The following is a 13580-nucleotide window of genomic DNA, read 5'->3' as shown; positions in this document are numbered from 1 at the left end:
TAACTCTGGGGTTCTTTCGACCTTCGTGACTCACTTAGATTGACTCATTCCTGGATTGGCGCCGAGATATCTATGTAAATAAGAGCTTTATTTGAAAATAAAAATTATGTTTTATCTGCGGGAATCCTACTTCACTTTCTCCGTTGTCAAGCATTTCACGGATACTAAATTGGGATGTAGGGCTTAGGGCACTGGAGGTATCTAAAATAGACCTTCTCCAAGCATTGCAATTCCTCCTCAAACAGAGCTATGGAAGCCTGGAAGCCTGGAAGCTATGCTAACACAATAGGGATAGCCTGACTACAACTTTGAGCAGTCGCTACAGCCTTGTTCCTAGGCAGTGCCACTACACGTGCCTGCTTTAAAGTGGCTCGCTCCTCGCAATGACTGTTTTTTTGACTGGATAGAGTGCTATAGATCGTCCGCTATCTGAACTTTGATATTTTGGTTTATCAGGCATTAGTTCTGCAATCTGGGCTAGCTTAGCTTACTCAATAGCCAAATGTACAGTTCAACATTGAAGTACAACGCCATAGTATAGTAAGAAGGGACATAGCGCATAGCGCACAGCAAGATGGTAGGGTAGATGCTTTAAACCAGTAACAAAATTAAGTCACTTTTATCACATCAACTTCATCATCGTCAACAACTACTGCAACAACTGATCCAACAACTGCTTCAAAACTGCTCTATCATTATAGAGGGATTAAAATATCTAGTTTTAATTTAAATTGTTTCATGTTCATGCATGACAGAGAGAGCTATGGTTCAAAGACTCTAACAGTCAATTTAAGACCGCGATTATAATCCACGTTCGTGGTCGAGACCCGACCTGATGGCAGCATGGACCTTCGGTTCCCAACATAAAAGATTGAAATTGAACGGAACCCAGGCCCAAACTCTCCCAGAGTTAAGGGACAGTCAACGTTACCATTCCACGACATCTTTCTTCGCGATAAAAAGGGCAGGGAGGCTGGTTTTGTTCTCACTGAAAGCGATATGGAAGAGATTGCGGAGAAGGTATGGGCAGTCTAGGACGTCGAGGAGTAAGAGAAGGATGGTGAATGGGCCGGTTAGCTGAAGCGTTAGGGTGGCCACTACGCAGTGTCGACTATCTTCCATCTCTTCTTTTGCCCGTCGTATAAGCGAGAACCTCTTGCATCCCATATTTTTTTCTATCATTGGTCATTTTCTGGTTATCCCAATCAATTTGCTTGCTTTTCTTTATACTATCCTTGTCTCCCTTTCATTTAAATACGCCTACCCTTCTCTTCATCATCTTCTTCTATTCACCCATCTCCTCGACCTCGGCCTCGATTCTGATTTCTCATCCTATCTGCTGATGGCAGTTGATTTCTGTCTGCAGACTTCGCTTTTTGGCTATCTGTTTCTCCCTGATACGCCTCATCATCTGCAGTAGCTTTCACTTTTCGGCCAACTTGGTCTTGAGAATCACGCTTAACTCTAATCTGTGTCCATCTGTGCTTTTTGTATGTCTCACCTTGCCGTACTACTAGTGACACTAGGCATCACTTCCTGACTCTTATTAATGATCTTATGGCTAACCATAACTCCTCCAGATTTAATCACAATGTCAGGCTTGTATGATCGAGTTCCGAAGTCGGAACCCAGCCTAGCCATGTGTGAGTCTGATTACTCTTAGTAGAGAAGGTCTTCTCGCTGACTAGCCTCTTCATACCTCTAGCCGGCTTAGCTGTTCCGATTCCAGTGTCTCATGGACTATCTGATGTTCCTTCTGCCCATCCAATCCCCGCCTCCTCTCTCGATAATCTTACCATGGACATGAAAAATCTGGTCAGAAAAATTCAAGACCTCAGTCACTTGGGGATTGAGGACAGCAAGATTATGCTTCCGAAAATATGTGTCGTCGGTGACCAAAGCACCGGGAAAAGCTCCCTCATCGAGGGTATTTCCGAGATCAAGGTGCCTAGAGCCGAAGGCACCTGCACGCGGTGCCCGTTAGAGATCAATCTTTCCGAAAGCGACGACAACTGGAAATGCGTGATTCACCTATCACGCCGCTACATCTTTGATCCATCGAAGCGGATGAAGATGCCCAAGAAGTCAGAGCCACTAGGACCATGGATTGCGCTTGGCGGCCAAGACGATGAACATTTCATCACCTTGGATAACAAGCAGGAAGTTAAGAAGGCTATCTGGTGCGCCCAGTTAGCTATCTTGAACCCTAGTACAGATTCGCAGGATTTTCTTCCCGGATCTACCGACATGGCACAGACACCTCAGGTTAAGTTCTCTCCGAATGCCGTGCGCCTGGATATATCTGGTCCTGGTCTTCCAAATCTATCGTTCTACGATCTTCCTGGAGTGATTAGCCAGACAGAACAAGATAATGAACGATACCTGGTCAATCTGGTGGAAAACCTTGTCAAAGATTATGTTTCTCAGGAGCATTGCATTGTACTCCTCACCCTGCCCATGACAGACGATGCGACAAATTCCAGCGCTGCTCGTCTCGTCAGGGACATCAAGGGCGCGAAAGAGCGCACCCTTGGGGTGTTGACGAAGCCGGATCGCCGGCCCTCCGACGAAGCATTTGACCAATGGCATGAGATTCTGGATGGAAGCAAGTTCAAGCTTGGCCACGGTTATTATGTCATTCGAAACAATCCTGATCCACTTGTCAGTCACGCCCAAGCTAGGAAGGAGGAAGAGATGTTCTTTGATTCTTCACTGTGGACACGGGACCTCGCCGCATTCGAAGATCGCTTTGGCACGAGACAACTCCAAACGGCATTGTCTGACCTCTTGATGCGTCAGATCTTAGGATCTTTGCCCTCCATCATTGCCCAGATTGATGAGAAGTCCAAGGCAATTGATGAAGAACTGCAAACCCTTCCAAATCCTCCCACTGAGGATGTCCAAAGAATCCTTTGGGGGAAAACTTCAGACCTTGAAAGAAAAATTCATGAACTGTTCGATGGGACCCCCAGCATCGAGCACGGTTCTTCCCAGCGAAAGCCGCTGCAAGAGCAGTGGAACAAGATTGTTATGGACCTTCAAACCGCACTTGCGAAGACACGCCCCATCTTGGATGTTGCTGCGCAGAAGGACCATGAGGACTTGGCTGAAGTTGTTGACTCGGATTGTGAGTTACAAATTTTGAGCGTTAGCACAACAACGCCAAAGAAACGAAAGTCGCCTGCGAGTTGTACCCCTGCATCGGAACCAGCAACTCCGAGAAGGACTGTGTACAGCACATCCCACTTCGAGGGGTCGAAGTCTGCCAGAATCAGTCTACAGCAGCTCACCGAACTCAAGATTCGCTCTAACACAGTTGGTGTACCGAACCAGCTTGATCCCCGAGCGATCGAGAATTTGAACAAGAGGAGCGTTGAGCATTGGGGAAGACTCATGGAGATTTTCCTCAAGGCTACGCATAATCTTGTCCACAGTATGCTTCTTGAAGCTCTGGAGGAAGAATTTGCACAATATCATCAAACTGGGCTGTATCAGGAACTTAGCAGATTTCTGAAAGAGTTCATGGGCAAGCTGCGCCAGGCCCATCTTCAAATTGCTAAGGATTATTGCAAGTCCGAGCGTGAGATACCGTTCACAATGGCCCAAGGTCAGCATCAACTCTTGATGCAACAGACTTCGAACGTCCTGAAAGCTCGTCGATTCAATACTCGCGCAACTTGCTGGCTGAAAATTCGTGGCCATGATAACGATGACAAGATTTCGGAGAAGGTGAAGAGGATCCAATTAGAGCAACTTGGTCCTGATAGATACTCCCAAGAACTTGAAATGATGGCCGTAAGTCTTCTAGGGAGATTTGCTGACATTCACTAATTGCGGTCATAGAGCTCGCTTGCATACTACGATATCGCATCTTCTCGTTTCCTGGACGTGTTGTGCCAGTCTACTCACATGAAGTTGTTCCGGGCTTGCCGTGCAAGTCTCGTTAGTACTCTTCGTGATGACCTTGAAATATTTGGCGACAACGGTGAGCATGCACATTATATGTTTCAAGTATGAGATTAAAAAATGTTTCTAATACGTAACTTAGGTCGCGCCCGCTGCCTTGACCTCATGACGGAGGACCCTGAGCGCCAGCATCGCCGTGCTCAGTTACTGAAAGAGCGGGAGAAGTTTTCGAAAGCTCAGGAATGGTTGGACTCTGTCCGAGATTCGGATGTCGAGATGGAAGACGACCAAACTGCTGTTCCAGACATCAAAGAGGACTGGTGATTCCTCAAATTGTCGTTTCCTGTGGTCTCCATGATTTTGCCATTTACACTGGTATTGAATGGGCCAAATATTGGCTTGAGGGGAAGTGTTTTCGGGGAGTTCCTGTGAGCTTCAATACTGTTTCAAATGTGATGGATGGGATGGAGATATGAATCAAATGGAGGAATGGAAAGATGTCAACAAGGACTCCTGAAAATCGTGTTTGTTAGGCCGAGATGATCGCGAATATACTTGTTCATACCTTTCCCGAATTTGATACCAAACATTTCGGGGATCTTGGAAGGATTGTAAGATTTTGAGCAAGGTGTAAGCATTCGTCACTACGCTCGAGTTTGGTAGGCTTTGGAGATAATTCCATTGGCCGTCGAATCCCTAGTTCTTGGTGGCCTATAACAAGCTTTTGAGAAGATGCGAGTAGTATACAAAGGTGCACTGATATCATGCCCTCAGTCTTCTTGTGTCTGGAGAAATGAAGGCGGTAAGAGTGTATCGTACCGCCTTTTTGAAAGGGGAAAGGGCACCCAACGATCCCAACTGCTCATTTGCCTCGAGCCAATCAGCCCTTTTTTCATACCAGTCAAAACGCAATCAGGTGTCTTCGCCTACATCGGGTGCTCTATTACATCTACCAAGACCCGCGATGACACGTCGGGCAGCAACCCTGCCACTGCTCAGAGGCAACACCACATTGGAGTCAGCGCTGGAGCAAGAGGAGGATGTTTTTCTTGACTTAGATTACCCAGAACAGCGCATTGATTTCTTCGTGTTACTGTACAGCAATCGTGATGATATTGAGCGTATTGCCTCATATCATCTCGGTCTAGGTCCTTCGGATACTTGCAGGACTGGCGATGTAAAGGAATGGGCCCATGGCAGCTTCAATGTTTGCATTCTGCTCTATGTCAGTAAACAAGGTCAATATCTAGGAAAGCATGCTCTCATTAGGTTTCCTTTGCCCTACAAAATAGGAGAACTCAACACCCCCGACAATGTGGACGAGAAACTGCGCTGTGAAGCTGCAACTTTTATTTGGATACATACGCATTGTCCGGAAATATCCATTCCTCGACTGTGGGGGTTTGGACTTGTTGGAGGTCAAAGTGTACGGGACCTCAATGGATATTGGCTAATAGTATTACATGGCTTCTAACATATCTTTACATAGTTTACAAAACCGGAGAATATCTCTCTCGGAACTAGACTTCTCTGGACTCTGAAAAGATCTATCATACGGCTTTTAGGGTTCTCTCTACCCTGTCCCTATATATCTCATCAACGTCAGACATTACTCGAAACTGGGTACTTGGTGATTGACTACATTGGCAACTCGGAAGTTCAAATACTTTCAGAGACATGGGATAAAGACTGTCATGAGCAAGTCATAAGAACAAATCTTTTTCGCGGGCTTTCACGGATGATGCTTTCTTTAAGTCAGATACCACTCCCCCGCATAGGATCATAGACCCTCGACTGCAATGGAGTTTTGCAACTTTCCAACCGACCTCTCACTCTTCGACTCCATCAATTAGAAAACGGGGGAATTCCGACCAACATCAGTCGAAGCCTGACCTACTCAGCAGCGGATGCATACTACCTCGATCTTTTGTCTTGTCATAATAATCGCATACAGTATCAGCCAAACTCTATAAGCGATGCGGATGATGGCCGGGTACAGATAGCAAGATTGACGATAATGAAAGCGCTCCTACCTCATTTTTCTAACAAAGCGCTTCGAGAAGGGCCCTTCCTTTACAGACTCACTGATCTCCATCCTAGCAACATATTTGTCGATAGCGATTGGAATGTCAAGTTTGTGATTGATCTCGAATAGGCATGCTCACTGCCAGCGGAGACGTTGCGTCCTCCGTACTGGTTGACCGGTTGTTCAGTCGATGAACTAACAGGCGGGCATCTTGAAACCTTTAGTGAGGCCTACGAAGAGTTTGTGGGTATTTTTGAGGAGGAAGAACAACAGTTTTCCCCTATCAACAATGACCATTCTTATAGGACAAATCTTATGAGAAATGGTTGGCAAGTCGGAAACTTTTGATATTTCCATGCATTGGACAGCCCGAAAGGTCTATTCAACCTCTTTTCTCAGCATATTTACCCCCTTTTTGCACCTTCTAGTCAGTCAAAGGACGATTTTGCACGGGTTGTATCGGACTTCTGGGCTCCCGATGTTGAAAAGGTGTTAGCTGCCAAGCTTCGGGACAAGGAGGAATATGAAAAGACGCTTCGCCAAAGGTTCGAGGATGCTGTTATTAACGAGAAGGATCGGGATTCAGAGCATTAAGAGGAGTTTCGGTGTTTCTAACTTGGCAAAACTCATGTATCAGAAGACCTTTGGGAGTTCGACTATTACGCTGGAGTTTGATGAGAAAAAGAATGTTATATAATCTATGCTCAAACACGAATTAGGGTGAATATGCGACCTCCGATTGAATAACTACCCTTGGCCAAGCCCTAACTGTCCTCGGTCAGGTTGTATAGGAACTGCGAAGGGCACGTCATTGAAAGGTTCTCAGATTCCACTACTCCCCAACTGTCGAGATGGTCAGAGATTGTCAATAAAATAGCCCTCTACAACGGGTAGTCTACGTATATCAAGACATGTAGCAAGGTAAAACCGTTGAAAAATAACGTAAATGTTATAAAACAGCGAAGCATTCCAGTGTGCAAGGCCGGAAAGAGTAAAATGTTGTCAGGTGCCCCACCGAAAGCGTCGTCTTGGCGTTTTTGGGGAGCTTCGGGGTCTGTCTGGCCTTTTGGATTCTTATGATTCTAGACTTAACATCTCTTTGCATACCGTTATGCTTCATATACCAATGCGTGAAAATCACAATAACCAGGCTTCCACTAAGGCTGTGATCTTGGTGAGTGACGAAATCATCGCAATAAACAATAACTGACACCTTGTCCACAGGTCGGAGGCCCCTCAAGAGGCACTCGGTTCCGCCCATTGTCGCTCGATGTGCCGAAGGTATGCATCTACCTCTGATTTGATCGTTCATTGGAATTTGCGCCGGACAAAATTGACACCGCAATCCCCATAGCCCCTATTCGAAGTCGCTGGCCACCCCATCATCCACCACTGCCTGAAGGCGGTGGCTAAGGTCCCCGATGTACGCGAAGTGATGTTGGTCGGATACTACGATGAGAGCGTATTCCGGGATTTTATCAAAGATGCCTCGAAGGAATTCCCCCAGCTCCGCATCTCCTACCTGCGAGAGTACACGGCGTTGGGAACCGCAGGTGGGCTGTACCACTTCCGTGATGCAATCCTCAAGGGCAAGCCCGAGCGGCTGCTCGTGCTGAACGCCGATGTCTGCTGCTCATTCCCGCTGGGCGAGATGATGCGCCTCTTTGAGGAGAAGGACGCCGAGGCTGTGATCCTAGGTACACGAGTTTCGAACGACACTGCGACGAACTTTGGATGCATCGTGTCCGATTCCCACACCAAACGTGTGCTGCACTATGTCGAGAAGCCCGAGTCGCACATCTCCAATCTGATCAACTGCGGTGTTTACCTTTTCGCTACCGAGTGCATCTTCCCCGCCATTCGCAGCGCCATCAAGCGTCGCACCACCCGCCCCCGCCTGCTCTCGTACCCCTCCTCCGACAATCTGGAATCCTCCTTCATAGCCGCCGGGGACGACGAGGACGCCGAGAAGAGCGAGGTCCTCCGTCTGGAGCAAGACATCCTCTCTGATCTGGCCGATAGCAACCGCTTCTTTGTCCACGAAACCAAGGACTTCTGGCGCCAGATCAAGTCCGCCGGGTCTGCAGTTCCTGCCAACGCCCTATACCTCCAAAAGGCATTCCAGGCCGAGTCTCCTGAACTCACTCCCCCTTCTGCCAACATCGTGCCGCCGGTCTACATCCACCCCACTGCCACCGTCGACCCCACCGCTAAGCTCGGACCTAATGTCTCGATCGGCCCGCGTGTCGTAGTCGGCGCCGGTGTCCGTATCAAGGACTCGATCGTTCTTGAGGACTCCGAGATCCGCCACGACGCCTGCGTCATGCACTCGATCATCGGCTGGAGTAGCCGTGTCGGTGCCTGGGCTCGCGTGGAGGGCACACCCATTCCCGTGGCCAGCCACTCAACCAGCATTGTCAAGCAGGGTATCAAGGTGCAGAGTATCACCATTCTTGGCAAGGAGTGCGGTGTTGGTGATGAGGTCCGCGTGCAGAACTGCGTGTGTCTGCCTTACAAGGAGCTTAAGCGGGTATGTGTTATCTCTTGTTTTTTCCATATGCCATTGACTAACGTTTCCTGTAGGATGTGTCCAACGAGGTCATTATGTAATATGAGTTTTGGTCATTTTTGGTTGATATTTATCGCCCTGATCTCCTCGTTGATACGGCTTCATTGTCGGGTTTGTCTCATCTCGTCTTATCTTATGGTTGGATGGTTATTTGCTTCATGAGCGTGGCCGATCTAAGGATCTTTTTGTTTTAATCTATCTAGAACGAACCCAAAATGAAAGAGTCGTTAGATTTTTTTGCATTACTATCTGGTATATGTGGGTTTCGTTTCCCTCGTATAATTGTCACATATCCCAGTAATCGAGCCTGAGCCCTCGAAACGCCATGCACCCGAAACACCTGATACAAACGTTCAGATATAACCCCCAGATGAATATCATGAAATCCCGCATGTTGACATCAAAGCAAAGAAGAAGAGAAGAAACTCCAAGTACCAAAAACCACTCAGCGATACATAGCAGGATCATACCCAGTATTCTCAGCCTGCCTCTGATGTCCATCCTGGTCATAAGAACTAAAGTGCACTCGAGGGGCGGCACGGTGATTCATCCCGGGCGCATCATGATAATAATTCTGCGCCTCACCAGCAGGCGCATGCTCCAAATTGTGCTCATAAACCGGGGGCGCTTGATCATGGCCGTGGCCATAGGCACCGTGCATCGCGGGGGGCACATTATCATAATCGTGCAAGGCAGGGGTGGATTCGCTGTGGCGGTCATCCATCTTAACGTCGAAGGCGTCCGAGTCACCAAGGCCAGGATGGGATCCCATTGGATCGTAGACGCCGAGACGGGTTTGGCGACGGCGCACTACCACATCTAGCCAGACCGCGGCGATGTAGCTGACCAGGCCGATAACAGTGAATGTGAAGAGGGCTTTGTAGCTCCGGCATACGGCGATGCCAGTCGAGTTGCCCCAGTAGGTTGTTGTGCATGATGTTGTTATGGTGCTTGCCAGGCTCCAGCTCAGGAGACCCAAGGATAGCGCCCAGAGGATTGTGAGGAGGATGTTGAGCGATATTGAGAGTTTTGTTGATAGGCCGCAGCTGCAGTGGATTATTGAGGTTAGGAAGATGTTGAGGAGGGAGAGGCCTGATGCGACGAAGAGCTAGAGGGTTTTATGTTAGCGTTTATCAATAAGATGGGTATGTTATTTAAATGGTCACTTACCACCAGGAATGAATATGGTAGTTTGTAGCCATCGGCGTGGAGGTGGTAGGTAAACACCGCCAAGATCACCCCTGTCACGATTGAGGAGAGGGAGATCAGGAAGCGGATGAGATGAAATGGCAGCGGCGGATATGCCGAGGGTTTGACTGAGGGTGATCGCATGGCGAGATGTGGAAGATGTGAAGATGAAAGAAAAGAAATCAGCCAGAGAAGCCCTACAGTCAACACCCTGATGATCGGCGCTCCACTTGACACGTTTGGGCGTGCGTCATGTCGCTATTTTTATATTTTTCATGGGCGCAGCTTGCATCTTCGTGAAATTGTTTCAAATAAGTTGCATATTGAATTCTGGACATATTGCAATAGAACGTAGGAGATCAAGTATCAATTAACTTCAATATCTTTCTTCAATAATCGAAATCCCCATCAACCACCGTTTTCCCCAGCCAATTTAGAGCCATTCGCCTCAACACAACACCCGCGCAGAGATACAAACATCTGCTAGCGCAAGGTCTAAGTGCTCGGCCTGCATTGCATCCATCGTATCATTTCCACTTTCCACCCCAGACAACTGGATGCAGTCCCACACCTGCCGATCGGCTCCATCGAGCTCCACATGGTAAACAAAGTCGTTGGTAGGGGCAACTGTGGTCACCGCTGGAAACCATCACGCATCGGCCCTTGATCATTGCTCGGGATGGACCGAAATCACCGCAGCTGGGAGATATCCAACTCTGGAAGATGTTCGAGAAGGAGCGTGATACCAATATCACCAGCCACGTAGGGGCGATGGACTTTCTGGACACAAGAAGCTTCCCCGACTTGCTCATTTACGTGAAAGAGATATCTGGTAATGGGACCATGTCGTCGGACTATGGTCTCGAATAGATCGGCGGGTTTATCGCGACCGGAGGAAGACACGATAAACGTCTGAACATAGTCATCGTTTAGGTTGGTTGGGTCGTCATCTCGCATGTGGCTATAGCCCATGAAATAGCAGTGGGCCTGTTACCATTCTACCATATAGCTTGACTCTTCGCGGGTTCTCTGGGTCGATTGCCTGCCTCGAGTCCATGTTTACTTTGTAGGCATCAGTTTGGGGTCGTATTTGCTGTCCACCTGTGTCTGAAGCCCTATAGCGATTCGGTAACTGGCGTTTAAAAGCCCACTGTGCCGCGCCATGTGGTTGACCATGGCTAGTCTTGGGAATCCAATGTACCCAGAGCAAGCAGTGGGGATTGTTGAACAAGAAGTGCAGCTCTCGGGCCCAGGTACAGCGCACTCGGATTGTCGCCGTGAGGGACTTGAAGCAAGATGACAGGGTCACCTACCTAATATATATTAGATATATCACCCCACAGCTACTTAGAACGAAGCGGTTTCCTTTTAATAATGTCAATATCCCTAGTATCTCAAGTAACTATCCCATTTCTCTTTTATTAACGTACATCGTTGCTTTACATATCAATTTGGACCCCTCAAGAGCTTGTATAGTAACGAGCCAATCAGAACTGCCGCGCCGCGTTATCGACTCTCTGCCTTCGGGGAACTTCGTTTATAAAAACAACCTACAACACCTGCACCCGGTCTCCATTTCCCTTTTACAGCTCAATCCTGTGCAACAAAAGCAAACAATCTCATAGGTGCCACAGAATACACGGGCTCTCCCCGCCCACATTCCTTTAAAAACAGCTATCCGAAAGCTTGCGAGTCTTCTATCCCCCACCATGTCGACCTACGAAAGTACGAATCCCCATCTCTCAAATGAACCTAAAATTCTAAAGCTGACATCATTCCAGTCGAACACAACACTACCGACCCCTCAACGGCCCCAACCGCGCGCCGCCGCCGCCCCGACCTCTCCACCTTCTTCTCAACCCTGTCCCAGATCACTCCAGCTCCCGACCACAGACCCCATGCAGTCCCCGTCCCAGGAGATGTGAGCGCAGCATTCTTCTCTCTCGCAGAGGCGTTGGATATGATGCGTCGCGAGGCCGATTCAGCGCCGCGCCCCGACGCGCAGGAAGGCACCGACTCAGATACCGGTCGCGATCTGCTGACCACGATGATCCAGTCGCTGCTCGCGCAGGCGGATATGCCGCCGCGGAAGGTGGAGGGTGTTGACGAGGAATTCTGTGATAGTAAGAAGCACTCCCCTAGCTCGCCGCGCCCATCAACCTCTCCCGAGATCAGCGGGGTATTCCTTTGTCCATCACATAACTAACCACTCTTGGATCTCTTTAGTGCTCGAACGCGTCCCAAAAGCATCCCTCAAAAGCTCCGATAACTGCCCTATCTGCAACAACCCCTTCGTGGAAGATCCCTACCCGCTCGTCGTCCAGCTGCCCTGCCACCCGACACACCGCTTCGATCTGGAATGTGTGCGGCCGTGGCTGCGGCTGCGCGGGACGTGTCCGCTTGACCGTGTGGACTTTGCACAGCAGCAGAGAGACAAGGCGGAGGCGAAAAAGAAGCTTGTTGAGGAGGATGAGGAGGAGGAATGGGATGGTATGTATGGCTGAAGAGATCCTACACGAGACTATGTATCTAGGTGCATCGTGAACTGTCTTCTGTAATGGAGACGAGACTACATGGCAGTATTGCCTATCTTAGCATGAGTGAATGACTGTTGCATCTGTCGATCATGTACATTTTGATCGAATGGATATTGGAAGTAAGCTGACCGGCCACCATGTTGATCGTTGTGCCTCTTCGCCCTTAATCCATATCATGACCAATTCCTCGAATCCTGGTTTAATGTGCATATTCACGAACAGTCTGTCAGGTTTTGGCTGTTAGATGTTATTTTGGAGCTGAATCGCTTTTGACAACGTATGATACTCCCGAGAAGACATAAGCCACCAAACAGATCAATAATGTAAAAATATAGTAGAGGAGGACAACAATGGTGTTTTGCTGTATGATCTATACGCCTTAGATCCGAAAATACATTGGCACCTTCATTTCGAGTCAAGATCGAGATACGCCTATCCACGAGTCCTTTGTTTCCTCGTTAGCCTTCATACTCTAACTGATAGTACTAATTAAGCCTGCTTCAAAGACCTTTGTCCTCTCTTTGATCAATTTTTTGGACAGCTTCATTCATTCCTTTGTCTATTTTTTTGACTACTTTCCTAACAATGGGCATACAACTTCATATGAAGCTGCAGTCCTCGTGGGATCTTCCCGCTGCTCACATATAAATATCAAGTCCTCAAGACCCGATTCATCTCATTTATCATTCCAGATGACATTCTCTTCAAGTCATACCATCTTCCACTGTACTCACAGACTGTGACAGGACTTCTTCTGCGGATTACCACATATTATCGGGTATTTTCTACTCCCATTCCTCCCTATGCAACTTTATCTACTTGCTTACTCTTTAAGTTACTATCACCACGTTTATGAATCTCAACCACAAATTGGCAATCCAGATACTTATCAGTGAGTATCCCAGCCTATCCAACCACCCCAATGTCTCCCCCGCTGGAGACTCTCGCGCTTGTCTTCTTTTTTCTATTACTGGGAATGACCGTCATGATAATGATGATTCTTGTCAAGGAGTGGACCGAGTACCAAGCTATGCAGTTTTGGCCGAAACTGCGTAGTACTCGCACTCTCGATCTGGAGTCGGGCCTTTATTTACTAAGGGACGTAAAGGAACTGACATGGCGCGTTGAGCAGATAGAAACTGATTTTGGTCGCAAGATGCACCTCGCTGAATACTTGTGTGAATACCATGATCAACCCCCATCTGCTTAACCGCTTTATAACTGTCAGCATACCTTCCGATAACAGACGCAAGACGCAAAGACCGAATATCTGGATGCCTCCTATGCGTAGGGATAGCGCATGAGATACTCGGCCCGAGTGGGTCACCCCAGTTCTCTACCCCATACTCCCATG

At 48.1% G+C, this 13580-nt stretch overlaps 5 protein-coding genes across 5 annotated transcripts; 4 read left to right on the top strand and 1 right to left on the bottom strand.

The window, feature by feature from the left end:
• Positions 1–1591: 1591 nt before the first annotated feature.
• On the top strand, positions 1592–4230 carry LCP9604111_6695 (putative dynamin GTPase; the record flags this gene model as incomplete). The annotated part of the gene is made up of 4 exons (XM_039074644.1): positions 1592–1643; positions 1706–3795; positions 3844–3985; positions 4049–4230. 4 exons carry the CDS (start codon positions 1592–1594, stop codon positions 4228–4230), a joined length of 2466 nt encoding a protein of 821 aa, XP_038927334.1.
• A 640-nt stretch (positions 4231–4870) lies between these two features.
• On the top strand, positions 4871–5447 carry LCP9604111_6694 (uncharacterized protein; the record flags this gene model as incomplete). Its single annotated transcript, XM_039074643.1, has 3 exons — positions 4871–5131; positions 5199–5332; positions 5396–5447. The coding sequence occupies 3 exons, from the start codon at positions 4871–4873 to the stop codon at positions 5445–5447; spliced, it is 447 nt and encodes a 148-aa protein (XP_038927333.1).
• Positions 5448–7043: 1596 nt separating this feature from the next.
• Positions 7044–8542, top strand: LCP9604111_6693 (mannose-1-phosphate guanylyltransferase; the record flags this gene model as incomplete). The annotated part of the gene is made up of 4 exons (XM_039074642.1): positions 7044–7106; positions 7157–7213; positions 7287–8462; positions 8516–8542. The coding sequence occupies 4 exons, from the start codon at positions 7044–7046 to the stop codon at positions 8540–8542; spliced, it is 1323 nt and encodes a 440-aa protein (XP_038927332.1).
• A 404-nt stretch (positions 8543–8946) lies between these two features.
• Positions 8947–9833, bottom strand: LCP9604111_6692 (uncharacterized protein; the record flags this gene model as incomplete). The annotated part of the gene is made up of 2 exons (XM_039074641.1): positions 8947–9609; positions 9672–9833. 2 exons carry the CDS (start codon positions 9831–9833, stop codon positions 8947–8949), a joined length of 825 nt encoding a protein of 274 aa, XP_038927331.1.
• Positions 9834–11398: 1565 nt separating this feature from the next.
• On the top strand, positions 11399–13436 carry LCP9604111_6691 (uncharacterized protein; the record flags this gene model as incomplete). The annotated part of the gene is made up of 4 exons (XM_039074640.1): positions 11399–11414; positions 11471–11812; positions 11916–12179; positions 13132–13436. The coding sequence occupies 4 exons, from the start codon at positions 11399–11401 to the stop codon at positions 13434–13436; spliced, it is 927 nt and encodes a 308-aa protein (XP_038927330.1).
• Between the last annotated feature and the right edge of the window lie 144 nt (positions 13437–13580).

This window comes from Penicillium roqueforti (assembly GCF_015533775.1).
Source record: "Penicillium roqueforti strain LCP96 04111 chromosome Unknown scaffold_18, whole genome shotgun sequence".
In the NCBI taxonomy this organism is placed as follows: Eukaryota; Fungi; Ascomycota; class Eurotiomycetes; order Eurotiales; family Aspergillaceae; genus Penicillium; species Penicillium roqueforti.
This window is presented reverse-complemented; position numbering and strand designations above follow the sequence as displayed.